The 18,281-nt window shown below is 46.7% G+C and overlaps 1 protein-coding gene across 6 annotated transcripts in view; it reads left to right on the forward strand.

Moving 5' to 3' along the window:
• Positions 1-11,142: 11,142 nt before the first annotated feature.
• The window catches only part of SPPL2A (signal peptide peptidase like 2A), a 41,843-nt gene continuing 34,704 nt past the window's right edge, over positions 11,143-18,281 (forward strand). For 4 of the 6 annotated variants that reach the window (XR_014541663.1, XR_014541664.1, XM_083586676.1 and 1 more), the window contains exon 1: positions 15,972-16,558. Coding sequence is in view for 4 of the 6 variants with exons in the window: in XM_083586676.1 (XP_083442802.1) it covers positions 16,505-16,558 (54 nt within the window). In the remaining 2 variants the exon portion in view is untranslated. Of the gene's footprint in view, positions 11,416-15,971; positions 16,559-18,281 lie in introns of those variants that run through there. The other 2 variants (XM_083586677.1, XM_083586679.1) reach the window with 1 other exon arrangement.

Genomic DNA, 18,281 nt, shown 5'->3' on the forward strand with positions numbered 1-18,281 from the left:
CCTGGCAACCCTGGACACGCCCCCCTCGTGCAACCTTGCAATGACTCTTCGCCCAGCGCACGTTTTCCTTTTCTTTACAGCTTCCGGGGAGGGTGGAGGCAGCAGATTTGGGTGGGGAAGGTTACTGGCGGCATCAGGCGGTGTTTGTTTTTATTTTATTTTTCACTGAGGAGAGTAGATGGAACCATGAACGGTAGCTTATGATCAGTGCTTATTTCTAAAAAATGTTTAGGGGTACAGTACCATAGCTGTCAACTTACAGATTTGAAAATAAGGGACCAGCAGCCTCGAAAATAAGGGATCAGCAGCCAAAATAAGGGATTTTAGTCAACCAGCTGAAATACGAAGTTAAAAGGGACCAGATAATTTGGGAGAGCAGCACCGGTTTTTAGCCCTTCACTTCCAGAGGTTGCTGCTCAAGACACCAGCTGATGAAACACTGCAATTAAATAACTATAAGCAGCAACCACTTTTTGCGCAAAATGAAGTCCAAGCTACAAAGATGCTGCTGCAGTTCTGTATCTTTTCTCTCGTGCTCCATCTGCAGCTCTCAATTCCATCAGGCTTCCCTCACAGTCGGTCCCTTCCGAAGCTAGAGGAAGAGGGGGCAAATGGCACCTGAAGTAAATCCGCAGATCAGACCATCTATGCTAGTCTACCACTACAAGTCTATGGGAGAAGCGCTTGCGGACCTTCCTCCGCTTTCCCCCTCTATGGTTAGCTCTTGGAACACCTGCCCGTGCCTCCTCCTCCTCTCTCTGAACTGCTTTCTCTATGGTTGCCCTCGCTCCCCTTTTAAGGCTCCTCAGCAATTCATAGGCCGCGCCAGGCTGCCCATCTCATCCGGGTCCTTTGGTGGCGCAGCCGCAGTGCGGCCTAGCGGGAGTGGCGGCGGCGGACAGAGGGGAGGCCCCAGGCAGAGACGCTCAGTTTGGCGGCCGCGAGGAGGATGGCGGCGGAAGGGCCCAAGGCTTCCGCCAGTCCCAGCAGGGAGAGGCTCCCGGGGGCCAAGGCTGGTGAGAGGAGGCCGGAGGGGGCCGTGCTGGGCAGCCAAGCAACACAGTTGGAGCCTCCCTCCTCCCTGGCCGGCAGGGGGGGAGGAAGAGGAGCTGCTTCCTTTGAAACCTGGGAAATTTCAGGGACATCATCAATAAGGGACAGCAGCGGGACACGGTGCTGGGATAAGGGAGTTTCCCGCCAAATAAGGGACGGTTGACAGCTATGTACAGAACTCTCATTTTGACTCAAGAAAATCACAATTTTGTAGTTCAAATCGGGGAAAACAAACACAGTAAAAGGACATTGGGGGTAGCAATAGAACTGACGATTCACCATGCTAGAGAAGAAACTAAAAAAAAATAAAAATAGTTTCTTCTTCCGTTAGATTCACAAAATGTTTAGTGGTAACCCCAGAAAAATAAGAGCACTGCTTATAATAACATTTATCTTGTAGGCTCATTCGATCATATGTGGGAGATTTTATTTTATTTATTTTAATTATTGAATTTATATGCTGCCCTATACCCAGAGGTCTCAGGGCAGTTCACAGAAAAGATCACAATATATAAAATCAAAATAAAAACAATAACCCAAAAAAAGAGCCACATTTTTAAATGTCAATCAGGTCAGCCAAAGGCCTGGTTAAAAAGGAATTGTTTTTGCCTGGTGCCTAAAGGTGTATAATGAAGGCACCAGGCGAACTTCCCTGGGGAGAGCAGTCCACAGATGGAATTAGAAGGATTTGTGGAAATTTCAAAAATGATAAAAACAGACGTTCATATAAGAATCGCACAGTGTCTCAAACGTTAACAAACAAGCCCAGCAATCCTACATACACTTACTTGGTTTAAGTCTTGATGTGGTCAGTGCAGCTGACTTAGGATGCGCGTATTGCCAAGCAGCAATACGCTTACCTGGGAGTAAGTCCTATGGAACTCACTGGACTTACTTTCGAGTAGGCGTTGTATAGGATTGCACTCTTAAAAGGGCGTAACAGTTTTGTGGACTAGCGTTTTTCAAATGCCACAAGATGGTTCATTGCTTTTGCTGCCAGAGGCTAACATGTCCATCACTACAGAAATTAAGACAGATGTCTGCAGATTCAAAACTGGGGTTGCAGTCTATATCTGCTGGATATTACCGTGTATATATCTTGCTTCATAAAGAGCAGGCCCTGTTTTTACTTGGTCAGTTTGTATGGAAATACTGTAGTGAAAAGGCAGAAATCCAGTGACTAATGTGAGACCCCCTATTCCTCATGAATGTGATTTTGGTAGCAATTAGATGAGATTCTCGTCATCAAAACACCAGCCTATATTTCTCCCCCTTCCCCCCTATGGAGCTCTAACAATTCTACATGAAGCAGTGACTGTAGACAGGCATTACTTTGTCTTATTTTATGCTCTGCCTGACTTTTAGTGACATTAGGCTGCTTGCTTCTAATTGGACTTCCTTGTTGAAGAACTCCTGTTACGTTATTATCTGCAGGGCTGGCAGCCGCACTGATGGACACCAAGGTTCAAAGAACAGCTTGACCTGTTGGATTTTGACCTGTCGTATAGCTGTTACTGTATATATTTATTAATTTTATTTTTATTAAAATTCTATTTTATTCAATTTCTGTTAAAAGAAAGAAATGGCAATCCTCATACACACATATAATCTACCTCACCATGAAATGCTGCAATGCAAACCCAGATGTGGACTGTTTAATTGTGATGAGTTTATTCCTTTCACAGGTCATAATCTTGAGTGGTGATGGGAACACAAATAGTCCTTATAGTAGTTGGGACAAATAGTCCCAACCCTCATGAACAAAAATTTGGATCTCTTGTAGTACCTCGCAAGACTGGGGGCATATTGCAACTATGCAAGCTTGTAAACACTAATTTATATTGGTGCTCAAAATAATTATAGACATCTCAGTGACTGCTATCGTGTAGGTTCGAAACCTTAATGAAAAATATGAAGGCACAATTAAGTCCACAAAACCATGCATGTTTACTTGGGATTACATACAACTGAATTCACTTATACAGTACTTACTTCCAAGTAAATATGCCCTAACAGGAGAAGTATATGTGAGAAGGGCTCCACCCAGAGGAAAACAAAACAGAATGCCGTGGTGATAAACCAGAGCAAATACAGGTGAAAACAGGATAATTTTTGTGCCTTTATAAGGAGTGCATACCATATTTTAACCTTCATTTTAGGAAAACTACAGTATTTAGAGGAGTGGCTGGTTTAGAAGACTTGGCTGTGAGTTTGTTCCTAACCGTGGTTCCTTGCTTTGTAGCCCCTCAAATTTATTTAATTGGGCTAAGTAAAAATGGATTTGGTAAAATATGCTGTCTGTCTCAAATACAGCTGATAGATTTTACTCAAGAGCTTGCATTAAATCAACTCTATTTGGTATTGAATGATAAAGCAAAATATCCTCATATACTATAAAATCTGGCTATTCCTTGCTCAGAAGCTGCTTTTGTGTTATAACTTCTGAGGTAGTCTAATGAAATATCTTACAGGAGTTAACAGTTTATACTCCTGTAAACGTCTTTATCTAAGACCTTTCTGGTGACACAGTACTGCAAGATCAGCAAAAGCTTCTGAAATTTTATAAGAATGTCTCTTAAAGAATGACTTTCTCCCTGTAAACCTAACTGCGGCAGGAACTACCGTTATGTTAAAACATGTATTCCTACTATATAAACTCAACATTTTATGCCTTGGCAACACCACAGTCCCTACAGCAGCCCTATTCTTTTAGTACTGTTGAATGGCATAGCAAGAAGAGAAAAGTTGCTTGATAGAATTTCAGATATTTTAAACAGAATTAAGTCCTATTGAATTAAGTGGAGCTTTCTTCCAGGTAAGTGCATTCAGGATTGCAGTCCTAGGTAGTCAAAACAAAAAAAAATTTTTTCCTTCCAGTAGCACCTTAAAGACCAACTAAGTTAGTTCTTGGTATGAACTTTCGTGTGCATGCACACTTCTTCAGATACACTGAAACAGAAGTTGCCAGATCCTTCTATATAGTGAGAAGGTGGGGAGGGGTATTACTCAGAAGGGTGGTGGGAATGGGTGATTGGCAGATAGCTGTGATGAGCCTGTTGACGACTCTTAACGACTGCAATAGGTCTTACAGGAAAAAGCAAGGGGTGAGAAGGTGAAAAATGGCTTTGTCATGTATAATGAGATAAGAATCCAATGTCTTTGTTCAGACCAGGTCTCTCCATGGTTTTAAGTTTGGTAATGAGTTGCAATTCAGCAGCTTCTCTTTCCAGTCTATTTCTGAAATTCCTTTGTAGCAATACAGCTACTTTGAGATCTTGTATAGAATGTCCTGGGAGATTGAAGTGTTCTCCTACTGGTTTCTCTGTCTTGTGATTCTTGATGTCTGATTTATGTCCGTTTATTCTTTGGCGTAAGGTTTGGCCTGTTTGTCCAATATAGAGAGCTGAAGGACACTGTTGGCATTTGATGGCATATACAATGTTAGACGATGAGCAATTAAATAGTCCCGAGATGGTATATACCACACATACAGCTGTTTCCCTTCAGTAATACAATGACTTTAATATACAGATGATCTTGTGATCCTGGAATAATAAAATAAAACAAATCCAGAAAGCGTTGTCAGCATTCTTGCTTAGGGACATTAAAAAAAAAATATTTAGGAAATTGACTTCCGCGGGAATTGTACAGAACAGCACATGAAAGTTTTCATTATGAGGAAATGGAAAGTGAGCCTAGTTAAATAGTGGATATTAATTATGTTATGTACTGAAGTTCTCACCCTGGGCCAGCAGGGGGATACTGTAGATAGTTATGCAAATGAAGGATCGAAAGTGACGTTCAGTGATTGGATAGTTTTAGAAAGCTGCAACAGTTACAATTGTTCTGGAGCTCTGTATAAGCAGGCTGACTGAGCTCCTCAGCTCAGTTCTGTTCCAGCTTACAAATAAAGAGCTGCTTTGGAGAAATCGCTGTGTTGTCTGCTATGTCAACCCACAACTTAACAAATTATAGGTGGATTATAAACAATATCAACTTGAGAAGCAAAGTGGGGTTCCAATAATTCTGCATTTGTGTGTAATGTTTAGAATGGCTAACAACTATGACTTTCCCAGTTTTATAAATCGAAACCATCTTTTTGAATGAGACGTGTTTTTCTTTCTCCAAAGAAGTCTCCAAGATTTGACCGAAACATGATAGGAGAACCAATGAACTTTGTACCCATTGCCCATGTTGGAACAAAAGAGATGGCTACTGCCCTTCCATCAGTAAGTATGTACTTTAATATGTCTTAATAACTGGATTATCTAATATTGTTGTGATAATTTATTACTTCTTGAAGATCTCAGTTGGCTCACAGTTTGGACTGCAGTCGTCTGCATATCAACTTGTGAGTAAATCCCAATGAATACAGTGAGGCGTGCTTCTGGGTAAACATGCATATAATGGAAGAAAAGAATCTTTAGTATTATTGAGTAAAGTGTGTAACCTAAACTTCTTTGCCTGTCTAAATGTCAAGCATACAGCAGCTCCATATCTTTATGTAGAAGCTAACCAAAGGTTTAATGAATGTACACAAAGCAGTGACATTTTTTTTTTAATACATATTAGGAAAATCATGGGCGTAGCCAAGATTTGTTAGGGGGCAGAACGTCAGTTAAGTATTTTTATTGATTTACTTGCTCTAGGGCAGAGGCAAGTAGGAATTGGGATTTACTTGCTGTAGGGGGGCTACACCAATGAGAGCAATCCCTTTATTGGGCCAACCAAGATTTCAAACAAACCAATGTGCAAATTTTTGAGTTCACCAGAATTTATCAGGCTAGATCAGGGGTCAGCAAACTTTTTCAGCAGGGGGCCGGTCCACTGTCCCTCAGAACTTGTGGGGGGCCAGACTAAATTTTGAAGGGGGGAAATGAACAAATTCCTATGCCCCACAAATAACCCAGAGATCCACTTTAAATAAGAGCACACATTCTACTCATGTAAAAACAGACTGATTCCCAGACCGTCCGCGGGCCAGATTTAGAAGGCGCTTGGGCCAGATCCGGCCCCCGGGCCTTAGTTTGCCTACCCATGGGCTAGATGGCTGAAAACACAATGGGGGGGGGAGGAGAAGACTTTTCAAGCAATCTGAGAGGAGGTATCAGACATTCAAATGAGGCCCTTTCAGATACAGGTTTGTTGTACCCAGGTATTTTGGAAGAACACATAATAGTTGATCCTGTCTGCAAACCTAGCAACCAGCTGTTAACTGCATTCTGCGTCCATAGGTGAAACACAGCCGACTTTAGTAGAGTTGATCTCTACCTCTGACTATATGGGAACTTTTTACAGATAGGTAGCCGTGTTGGTCTGCCATAGTCAAAACAAAAAAAATTTTTTCTTTCCAGTAGCACCTTAAAGACCAACTAAGTTAGTTCTTGGTATGAGCTTTCGTGTGCATGCACACGAAAGCTCATACCAAGAACTAACTTAGTTGGTCTTTAAGGTGCTACTGGAAAGAAAAAAATTTTTTTGTTTTGTATATGGGAACTGCTTATTTATACCTGTTCACATATCAAAGGAACCTGTGTGTTCTGCCTGAAAATAGAGGCAGAATGGAGTTGGTTTTTAATATGTGCAGACATGAAGACTCAAATCATTGTTTTCTTTTCCCCACAAGAGTTGGGTGCAACCTGAAACCTGCAATACACCCGTGGACATCTTATCTGAATGTCAACACTACCTTCCACACTTTAGACTATTGTCAGATGCTGACAAGGATAGTAGCTTGGATAGTATTTTTTCTCCTGCATTTTTTGTTTTGTTTTACCATCTAGCCAGATGAAATCTTAGGAAACTTAAGTTTGTATGCAATTTCATGAATTACAGTTAGTCAAATAAAGGTATTGCCCTAATGTATTTTGGAATTTATTCCATTAATGATACTTAAGCCAGGCTTTCTGCATTGGGAGTTAGTTTTAATGCAGTACTTTGACACAATCTTGTGCATGGTTACACATTTCTCAGAAGCCAAACTGACCTCAGTTGCACATATTATCAGGTGTGTATTGGATTGCAACCTTAATAACAATGTCCAGTCAGGGAAGTATAGTGAATGCAAGAATTATGGACTGATACAGTTATACTTCTTCTAGGCCGGGCAAATTCAGGAACAAATGAATTCCAAAGGAGGCTAACAACAACAATAATTCTTCAACTGCAAAGGTGCAAGATGTCTGAATGAGAGAATGAAATGCCAATTTGGGGATGTGATGCTTTGAAAGCCGCTGGCTGTAAGGCAGAGAACTGACCAATTTTATTTTATACATTGTTATATTTAGACTACTAATCTGCTGGTAAGGCTGTGAAATGCTAAATTTAATGCCAACTCTTGTTTCTGATACGGAAGGGGGGGCATGTCTTCTTCACCTTCTTCTTCGCTACAATATATCAATTTATTTCCAATTGTCAATGTCAAAAGGGACTAAAATCTATAAAATTCATAGAAAATCAACGTGCCAATTTCTCTAGGACTCCATCACACCTCCCCTGTCCTCCATAATCCCTCAAGCAAGGTGTCAAGACCCTAATCCTGTCAAATCACTCTGCCAAGCCTTTCCTCCAGGAAATGCCAGTACATGGACCATTGTCTTCTCATCAGGATGTGTTTATCTGCGCATATCTCCAGCTCTGCATATTCCCCCCTCCCTCCTCCATATGTTAATCCTGTGTAACCCAACCTCTTCTTAATGTATTCATGATGTAATCTGTGTAACCCAACCTCTCTTTAATGTATTCATGATGTAACTGGGATGTATTTTGCACTGTATTCTGGGACATGGAGGGAAGTTTCAAAAGTTTATGTCACCCCTTTCTCGCTGTTCAATCTCGCCTTGAACCTGTTGCGCAATAAACGTGGATCTTCTGCAGCTTGCTCCTGTCTCCGGCTGAGCTCATTTTCCTCCGCAGGGACCCGCGGACTTAGTCCGACGAGCTGGGTGGCTGAGCAGCCTCGCACCCAGATTTTTACCGTAACATTTCTGTCGAAGCCTGTTCATGCTGGAGACTGAATCTTGACATAACCATTTAGATAAAGCATCAAGACCACAATTTGTTGTCTAAAAGCAATATTTAAGATGGTAGCTACATTTTAACGAACAACTCCACTAAAGATGCCTCAGGTTTTGTAGTTCTGCTGGGGGATGGGAGAAACTAGGTTACACTGCTTTAAATTTAGAAAATTGCAGAGTGATTCACAAACTTTGGCTCCCATAAAATAAAAACCTTCCAGTAAGAATCATGCACAGGGAAACATGTCTAACTCTGATTTCAGGCATGAATCGCTTGGTCTTGGTGTCCCTGATCTTTGGAAATCCTGCTTGAGCAGACGCATGTCGCTATATTAAGCATTCAGTATATTAAATATAGAATTTATTCTGGGCTGTGAAATTCTACAAACAATATTGCCTGTCTTTCTGAACAGATATTGTGGAGGCTGATCTCACTAAAGGCTATTTTGTTTTTTGCTAATATGCTTCTTGTCAAAGAGAATGGGAGTGTAGTATGATCCTATGCCTTGAGTAATAATCAGGCACTGGCAAAAAGTTTATTTAAAACAGCTTTTTTCACCACGACAGCCATATCATATTCCCTGGAAGACTTTGTGAAGCATGCAAAGTAATGGGTTTGGTGAAGGATGTAAAAATAGCTGAGATCAAGTCTAGATCAAATAGGAACAGGTAATGGATTTTTGTTACTATTGTAATTTGTAATATTAAAACTCTAGAAAGGATTTAATTTTAGATGTTGCGTGGTTATCTGTCAAAGTTATTGCCCATGCCCTAAACTCAGACTCATAATCACAATTGCATTGCTATACAATTAACCTTTTCGCTGCTGAATTCTGTTGTCTCTTACAAGTAAACCACTAGTAGTGGAAAAACTGTGTACATATTCTGCAAATCTAGCAACGTTATCTGAATCATCAGGAAAAATCTGCTATTGGCACTTGACTTCTTGTAGTCTGGGCTAAGTATGCAAGTACTTCTGTTCAAAATTGTTTTGATGGGAGTAAGTTGAATACACAATGGTCAAAAGATACTTTTAGAACAGAACTGAAGTATGCCACTATGACCTTCAAAAATGAGAGTAATTGCAACATACTTTCAGTTTCATGAAGTGAAAGCGTCCAGGTTTGAATAAATATGCCGATCTCACCTCAATTTCCTTTAAGAAGATGGTGCCATTCATTTAACGATTGATATCAAATGCCTCATTTGTTGCTGTTTTAAACATAATTTTTTTCATTGAAATGTTTGTGCATATGTGTAAATGTACTGCTCAAAGACATCTAGAGAGTTGTGAGAAAAGGAAATACTGATACAGTTGTACCTCGGGTTAAGTACTTAATTCGTTCCGGAGGTCCGTACTTAACCTGAAACTGTGCTTAACCTGAAGCACCACTTTAGCTAATGGGGCCTCCTATTGCTGCCGCACCGCCGGAGCACGATTTCTGTTCTCATCCTGAAGCAAAGTTCTTAACCTGAGGTACTATTTCCGGATTAGCGGAGTCTGTAACCTGAAGCGTATGTAACCTGAAGCGTATGTAACCCGAGGTACCACTGTAATACTGTTAAAATACCTGTTCTTGAGTACAGGTGCTGCCACAGTGCTGATGTTCATTAATTATCCAGTGCAGCAGTCTTAAATACTTAAATTAAAAGGGCCATAGTTCAGTGGCAGAGCGTTTGCCTTGCAAGCAGAATGTCCCAGGTTTCAATCACTGGCAGCATCAGGTAGCGAGAGATTCCTGCCTGAAATCCTGGAGAGCTGCTGCCAGTCAGTGTAGGCAATACTGAGCTAGATAGACCAATGATCTGATTTTTATGGCAGCTTCTTATGTTGTTCCTAATGGCTGCATTACTGATTGGATAGTGTTGTAGATCATTAAATGGCAAACACAGCACAAATGAAATTGTACCAATTTAGATCAAACATGACACACATATACTAAAACATTTTTGAAAATTCATTTTTGTCTTAAATGTTAAGGCTGCCTCAGAATGAACAGGGTGTTCCATCAATATTACTGTGGATATATCCATGATTATTACTACAGGTAAAGGTAAAATGTAAAGGACCCCTGGACGGTTAAGTCCAGTCAAAGGTGACTATGGGGTTGCGGCACTCATCTCACTTTCAGGCCAAGAGAGCTGGTACTTGTCCACATACAGCTTTCTGGGTCATGTGGCCAGCAGGACTAAAATGCTTCTGGCACAATGGAACACTGTGACGGAAATCAGAGCGCATGGAAACACTGCTTACCTTTCCGCCGGAGCGGTACCTATTTATCTACTTGCACTGGCATGCTTTCGAACTACTAGGCTGGCAGGAGCTGGGACAGAGCAACAGGAACTCAACGCTGTCACTGTGTCCCATTGCACCAGAAGCAGTTGTCATGCTGGCCACATGACCTGGAAAGCTGTAGAGTGGTACCTCCGGTTAAGTACTTAATTCATTCTGGAGGTCCGTTCTTAACCTGAAGCTGTTTTTAACCTGAAGCACCGCTTTAGCTAATGGGCCCTCCCGCTGCTGCCTTGCCGCCAGTGCACAATTTCTGTTCTCATCCTGAAGCAAAGTTCTTAACCCGAGGTACTATTTCTGGGTTAGCGGAGTCTGTAACCTGAAGCGTATGTAACCCGAGGTACCACTGACTGTGGACAAACTCCGGCTCCCTTGGGCTGAAAGTGGAGATGAGCGCCACAACCCCATAGTCACCTTTGACTGGACTTAACCGTCCAGGGGTCCTTTACCTTTACACCCAGAATCACCTACACAAACATAGGAAATCATAACATTTCTTCTCCTTCCTTTCTTGAAACTCATGCTTGGAGCAATGATTTCAAATGTAACATTTGACTGTGTAACCTGAGTACCATATAAATCCACTGGATGTTAGTAGATTCCAGTTGGGCAGGACCACACCTGGGGCAAATGACAGGCAACCTGAAATGTCACATGCATCCAAAAAGGGTGACATGGAGCGCATGCTTTCCAAATATTCTGAGTTTTACTAGCCTCAGCAGAACATGCATTCTTTCTGTCCAATATAAAGATTTGGCAGGGGGTGGGGAATATTACACTATTAAAACAAAGACCAAAAGACTTGTCCTTGGGCCTTCTGAATAATAATAAAAACTCTTTAAAATTTAAAAATCTTATGCCCCACTCATCCTCCCAAAAGGGAGCTCAGCTGAGCTTGCAACTTAAGAAAATACGGGGAGGTGGGGAAAAAAAAGAGAATTTCAAGTGTTTTTAAATTGTGAAATTGCTCTGGAGAGGTTTCTTATGGAGCCATACACCTAGTACCGCCTTGTCTCCTTTACAAAGCGAAAGGGAAGAGACACTTCGTGTTATGTACTGAGTTGAATAGGATTCAGAATGCAGCAGTCTGATTGGTCCTAGAACAATGCAGCAGTATGATTGGTTGGCAGGAACCACCCAATCATGCTCCAGATAGAAGTGAATCCACAACCTGATTGGCTTACAGTAGAATTCCGGAATTAGCCAATCATGTGCAGCCCATTGTGTAAATAATGTATATAAAGCAGATACTTTGAGGGGACATTCATTCATTCCTCCTCACCACTATGAGCTGAATAAAGAGCATGAAATCACTTTGCGACTCTGAGTATATTTCACTGGCGACGAAGGTAGGATCCCGCTGAGCTGACTGCCACACACAGCATCGCAGCACCGCCACCTGCCGCACCGCTGCCTCACACCGTGTATCCAGGCTTCAGCTCCGGGACACAAGGAACTCAGAATGGCAACCGACAGCAGCTTCTCGCCGTTCAACCCAGCATCTGGAGACTGGGAAGCGTACGCCTCCCGTTTCACCTTCCTCCTAGAAGCCAAAGGGGTCACCGATGAAGAAGACGCCAAGAAGAGGGCAATATTCTTCAGCATCTGCGGAGAGGAGACGTTTGAAATCGCCCGGGCTCTCCTTGCGCCTGAAGACGTTGCTACTGTTCCATACAAAACAATAATGGAACAGCTGAAGGGGCACTTTTCGCCACAGCCCTCAGTGGTGGCTCGTCGAAATGCCTTCTACGCAAAGCGGCAAGCCCCTGGGGAAACCATAACTCTCTCCACCAAGCTGCCCGGTTCTGCAACTTCTCAGAGCTGGAGAACATGCTTCGTGACCGCCTCGTCGGTGGCCTGAAGGATGAGAAGCTGCAACGACGCCTCTACGCTAAGAAGAACCTAACGTTCCAGGTCGCTCTGGAGGAGGCCCTGGCAACGGAAGCTGCCGAGAGGTCGACGCAAGAGGCACGGCCGAGCCAGCCATCCCAACCGAGGGTCCACCACGAAGACCTCACCGACGACTCAGGATCCAACAGGGAGGAGGTGCACCGAGTACAGCAGTGCACTCAAGCAGCCCATATACCACAGCTGCCTCGACGAGAAGGAGGGAACTGCGCAAGCTGTGGAGAAAGTCACAAGAGGAGGACCTGCCGTTTCCGCAACGCAGAGTGCAGGCAGTGCAGAAAATTGGGACACATCGCCCGGGTGTGTTGGGCTTGGCCCACCTGACGCCAGGCATCAGATGACCAATCCAAGAGCCCCAGGTCCCGGGGCCCAACACACCAAGGCAACTCGACGGAGCTCACGGACTTCCAGGTATACCAGTTGCCCCACCCCAACGTAGAGAAAATTTATGTAGAGGTACAGATAGAGGGGGCCCCATGCCGCATGGAGCTTGACACGGGTTCAACTCTACCCATAATCTCGGCAAGGACCTTAAGGAAACTGTGTCCTACTGGAGGTCCCAAACTCAGGCCGGCCCCATTCACCCTCCGGGACTTCCAGAAACATAAGGTCCCCACAATGGGGGTGGGGACCTTCAGGGTGCAATACCGAGGCCGGACGCGGCAACTGGACTTGCTTGTGGTCAAGGGCCCCTACATTAGCTTACTGGGATTGGCATGGTTTGGACCACTGGGGCTAGCCGTCACCGGGGTGAACCACACGAGCTTCCAAGTGGACGTGGACGCCATATGCAAGGAATTTCCGGGGGTTTTTGATGGGAAATTGGGACAGTATACAGGCCCCCCCATTGCTCTACAGCTTGACCCCGCAGTACGACCGGTCAGGCTCAAGGCCCGCCGGGTCCCGTTCGCCCTGAAACCCCGTATAGACGAGGAATTGGACCGACTCGTGGAGCAAGGAGTGCTGGAGCCTAATGGTTCGGTCCGCATCTGCGCAGACTACAAATGTACCATAAACAAGGCCCTCACAGCCCATGCATACCCAGTGCCAGTGGTCAGCCATGTACTTGCCACCCTGGCTGGGTCGAAAATTTTTGGCAAGCTAGACTTGGCCCAAGCATATCAACAGCTGCCAGTAGATGAGGCCACAGCAGAGGCACAGACGATTGTGACGCACAGAGGAGCGTTCAGGGTAAAGCGGCTGCAATTCGGTGTCAGCGTGGCACCAGGCATATTCCAGAATCTAATGGACTCTCTCCTTAAAGGGATTCCTGGCGTCACCCCCTTCTTCGATGATGTGTTGATTGCCGGGCCCACACCAGAGGAGTTTGAGGACCGCCTCCGCACCGTTCTGCACCGTTTCCAGATGGCGGGTCTCAAGGTGAAGCGGGAAAAATGTCTACTAGGAGTGCCTCAGGTGGACTTTCTGGGATTTATGGTGGACGCAGAAGGGGTCCACCCGACTGGGGACAAGGTACGGGCCATTTGTGATGCCCCAGCGCCCAAGAACAAGACTGAACTTCAGGCCTTCTTGGGACTATTGAACTTTTACCATTCCTTCCTTCCCCACAAGGCGGCGGTAGCGGAGCCCCTACACAGACTCCTGGACAAGCGGGCCCCTTGGGTGTGGGGCCAGCGCCAGGAGGCCGCATTCCAGGCAGTCAAGGACTTGCTTGTCTCAAACTCGGTCTTGGCACACTTCGACGAGAGGCTGTCGGTGGTGCTAGCATGCGACGCCTCGCCCTATGGCATTGGTGCTGTCCTGGGACACCAACTCCCAGATGGAAGAGAGGTACCGGTGGCATACTTTTCCCAGACACTCAACGCAACCGAGCGGAACTACTCGCAAATAGACAAGGAGGGTCTGGCAATCGTGAAGGGAGTAAAAAAATTCCATGATTTCTTGTACGGGCGGCACTTCACCGTGGTGACTGACCACAAGCCATTGCTAGGCTTGTTTGCCCCCGAAAAGCAGACCCCAAGTGCTGTCTTCTCACGTCCTCAGGTGGTCAATTTTCCTTGCCAGCTACCAGTATGCACTGATTCACCGCCTGGGGAAGGCGATGGGCCATGCGGATGCCCTCAGCAGGCTACCACTACCGGAAACAGGCCCCGACCCAGCACCTGCACAAGAGGTTATGAGCCTGGAGCTGCTTCCCGACCGCCCCATTCAGGCACAAGAAGTTGCACACCATTCCAAGAAAGATAGGGTCATCTCCCGGGTCCTGGACTGGGTGTGGAGGGGATGGCCCAGCAGCAGCCCCGGGCCAGAATTCGCCGGCTACACAACCCGCAAACATGAACTGTTGGCCCACAAGGGGTGCCTGTTATGGGGAAGCAGGGTCGTTGTTCCCCAGCCCCTCCGCAAAAGGGTCCTCACAGCCCTACACGAGACACACCCAGGGGTAGTAAGAATGAAGGCCCTTGCCAGGAGTTATGTGTGGTGGCCAGGGATCGACGGAGAGATAGAGGCCTGGGTCAAACACTGCCAGGCCTGCCAAGAATCCCGCCCAGATCCCCCAAGGGCCCCAGTCCAGTCCTGGGAGTCAGTCCAGCACCATGGTCACGCCTGCATGTGGACTTCACTGGCCCCTTTCAGGGGAAAACATTCTTCATAGTGGTGGACTCCTACACCAAATGGCTGGAAGTCGCACTGGTACCATCCACTTCTACGTCCGCAGCCATCCGGGTACTACGCAGGCTGTTTGCAACCCACGGGCTCCCTGACACTCTCGTCTCAGACAACGGGACTGCATTTACGTCAGGAGAATTCCAAACCTTCACAGCGCAGAACGCCATCCGCCACATCCGTTCGGCGCCATTCCACCCTGCCACCAATGGCCAAGCAGAACGCATGCTGCGGACCACCAAGGACACCCTTCGCCGCATGACGCAAGGGGATTGGGAGTACCGCCTTGCCACATTCCTCCTAGCACAGCACAGCACCCCCAGCTCAACGACTGGCCGGAGCCCCGCTGAACTACTAATGGGTCGGCGCCTTGCAATCAGATTGGACCGCCTTCACCCCGATAGGGCTCAGGATGAGGTAGTGATGGGGGAAGGCAGGAACCCCCGGACCTTCGAGGCCCAGGACCCAGTGTACGCAAAGAATTTTGGGGCAGGCCCTGCATGGGTACCCGCCACAGTCACCAGGGTCACTGGCCCCGTGTCGTATGAGGTGCTAACGGATGGGGGGCAATGCTGGTGCCACCACTGCGACCAGATACGGCGACGATTCCCGGGGAGAAAACCAGGAGGAGGAGGACAGGTCAGAGGAGTCCCAAGGCAACAGTGGGGCAGTGAGGCCCATAGAGCAGGAGGGGCCAGCAGGAGAGGCAGAATCAGTAAATACAGAGAGGACCCGTGAGGCCAAAAGGACACCGGAACCAGAACCACGACTGAGCGAGCCGGTTGCGCCAGACCAAACAGGCCCATCACAGCCAGCATCCTTGGAACACGAGCCAGAACCTGAACCCCGGACCAGGGAACACCCCAGGCCGCAATGCACACGTAGGCCGCCAGCGTACCTTGAGGACTATGAATGCGACCTCCCGGGCAGGACTGGAACTTAGAGGGGAGGGGTGTTATGTACTGAGTATATAAAGCCGATACTTTGAGGGGACATTCATTCATTCCTCCTCACCACTATGAGCTGAATAAAGAGCATGAAATCACTTTGCGACTCTGAGTATATTTCACTTCGGTATTAGGCGTGTGTTGTTTTGGCTTTTGGGCAACTCTGAACAGGCGCAGGAACCCCGCGACGAATCCTGAATATGCTCAGAGAACCGTCGGCCGCTCAAACTCGCCACATTTCCCTACCCGACAGCCGCCAACCCCCGGGCCCTCAAAAATAAGCAGCCGTCTCTCTCTCTCTCTCCCCCCCCCCCCCCGCTGCCCAAAGGCCTCGAGGGCTGCCCGAGAAAGACCTTTGAGACATCTTGGGCTTCCCCTCAGGCGGGCCGCCTCTCGCCGCGGCGAAATCCCGCCCAGAAAAAGGCGACCCGTTTGGGACTCGCCGCTTCAAGACGGCCGGGCAAAACGAAAGGAGAAGCGGAGGAGGGCGGCCGGCCTCGCGGATACGACGAGAGAAACCGGGGCGTGATTTCGTGTGGGTCTGTTTGTGAGTTAAGAGAAAGAGAGGCGCGGAGGAGAAGGGCCGCAAGGTGCTTGCGGGGGAAGAAGACCCGTTTCCAGACCCGCCGGCGGCGGCGGCGAGGAGTCGAGGAAGGAGGATGGGGGCCGCCCGGCTGCTCGGGGCCGCCCTTTGGGGCCTGCTCCTCCCGCTGGTAAGGGGTTTGCCTGGGCCCGGAAGCGGGCCTCCGAAGCACCGGGCGCCCGTCGCGCTTCTCCGGCGTGCCCCGGGGTGGCGGTCGGGGCGGCTTCCTGAGGGAAACATGGGGAAGCTTTCCTAGCGAGGGGCGTTTCTGAGGGGCAAGGGGCTCCATCCCGTGTGTGTGTGTTTGTGATACCGGGTTCTTCTCAAATGCTTTGCCACGTAAACAGAATCACAGCCCGGGACTAACGAAGCTATGGCTGGGGGTAGATCTGAGGGGTGGGCAGAAAAAAGAAACCTCCATGGCTATTGGTAGGTCGGGGTGAGGAGCAAACCGGTACCGTGGCCATTGCCGGCGCTCCCGGCTTGCCTCCCTCCTCCAGGGGCACCGGATTAGGAACTGAATGTGGAATTCGAATCAGTGGTTCCCAAACCTTTTTTTGGCCATGCCTCACCTCAGCACCTCTAAAATCCTGATAGCTCCCCCTCCCGTGACATATTATTCTTATTATTCAAAAAGCGAGCTCCTGTTAGCGTGGAGGACGCCTAGAAGGCCATTCACTGTTAATAACTCATTCTTGAATTGCCCCCCTTAAAAATCAAATTGCCCCCCTGTGGGGCGTGTGCCCCATGTTGGGAACCACAGAGATCTGATGGGAGATGGATTTTTTTTTTCAACCTGGCTGTTCCTATGAATTCACAAAATGCCTCCAGTTCTAGTAGGTAGGACTTGGTTATGTCAATCAAAGATTCCAGGAGGTAATGATGGGTCTCTGTGTAGACGTTTGCTGTAGGTGTGTACAGTCATACCTCGGGTTACAGACGCTATGGGTTGTGCGTTTTCGGGTTGCGCACTGTGCTGAACCTGGATGTACCGGAACAGTTTACTTCCGGGTTTTGCGCTTGTGCATGCGCAGAAGCGCTAAATTGCAACCTGCGCGTGCGCAGACGTGACACTGCGGGTTGCGAACGCAGCTCCCGCACGGATCGTGTTTACAACCCGAGCGTCCACTGTATATGTGTGTGTATGTACACATCCTGGCATGATCTCATTCAGTGGCTGTCGGGATAACCGCAAGTCCAGGATGCAGGTCAAGATTTATCCTTGCCTCCCCCCAAATGTCCCCAAGTACAGCATTCCCCCTCCCCTTAGAAAAGTGCTTAAAGCACTCCCCCCCACCCCCCGCTTTCAATTTTGTGAGGGAAAGTCAAAGGGTGCAATTCACACCATTAAGTTTGGGAGCTAAACTTGCTCCCTGCCTTTGGTAACTGCAGGCATTGAGAATTATGCTTGAGACTTTATCATCCCAACCGAGGTTGTACTATTAATGTGATGCAATGGCTCTTAGATTGTTACCAGGCCTAGATTTGTATTTGCAATCACAGTTTTAAATAAATGATTTATTTGTTAGTTAGATTTCTTCAGCACCCTTTAACTAATAATAATAATAATAATAACTGAGGATCGCACTGTGCTTTACAGTGTAAAGACACAAAAACACATAAGGTAATAACAATAACACCACACACACTTTAAGGTTGTTTACTTAGCCAAAGACCTGGGGGAAAAGAATGTATTCACCTAGCATCTAAAGATATGTAATGAAGGTGCCAGGCAAGCCTCCCTAGGGAGAGCATTCTACAAGTGAGGAGCCAACGCAGAAAAGACCCTTTCTAATGTTGCCACCAGCCGGACTTCTTGTGCAGCACAGTTGATGATTGTAGAGTCCAGGTTG

Source organism: Podarcis filfolensis (assembly GCF_964270895.1).
Source record: "Podarcis filfolensis genome assembly, chromosome: 14".
Classification (NCBI taxonomy): domain Eukaryota; kingdom Metazoa; phylum Chordata; class Lepidosauria; order Squamata; family Lacertidae; genus Podarcis; species Podarcis filfolensis.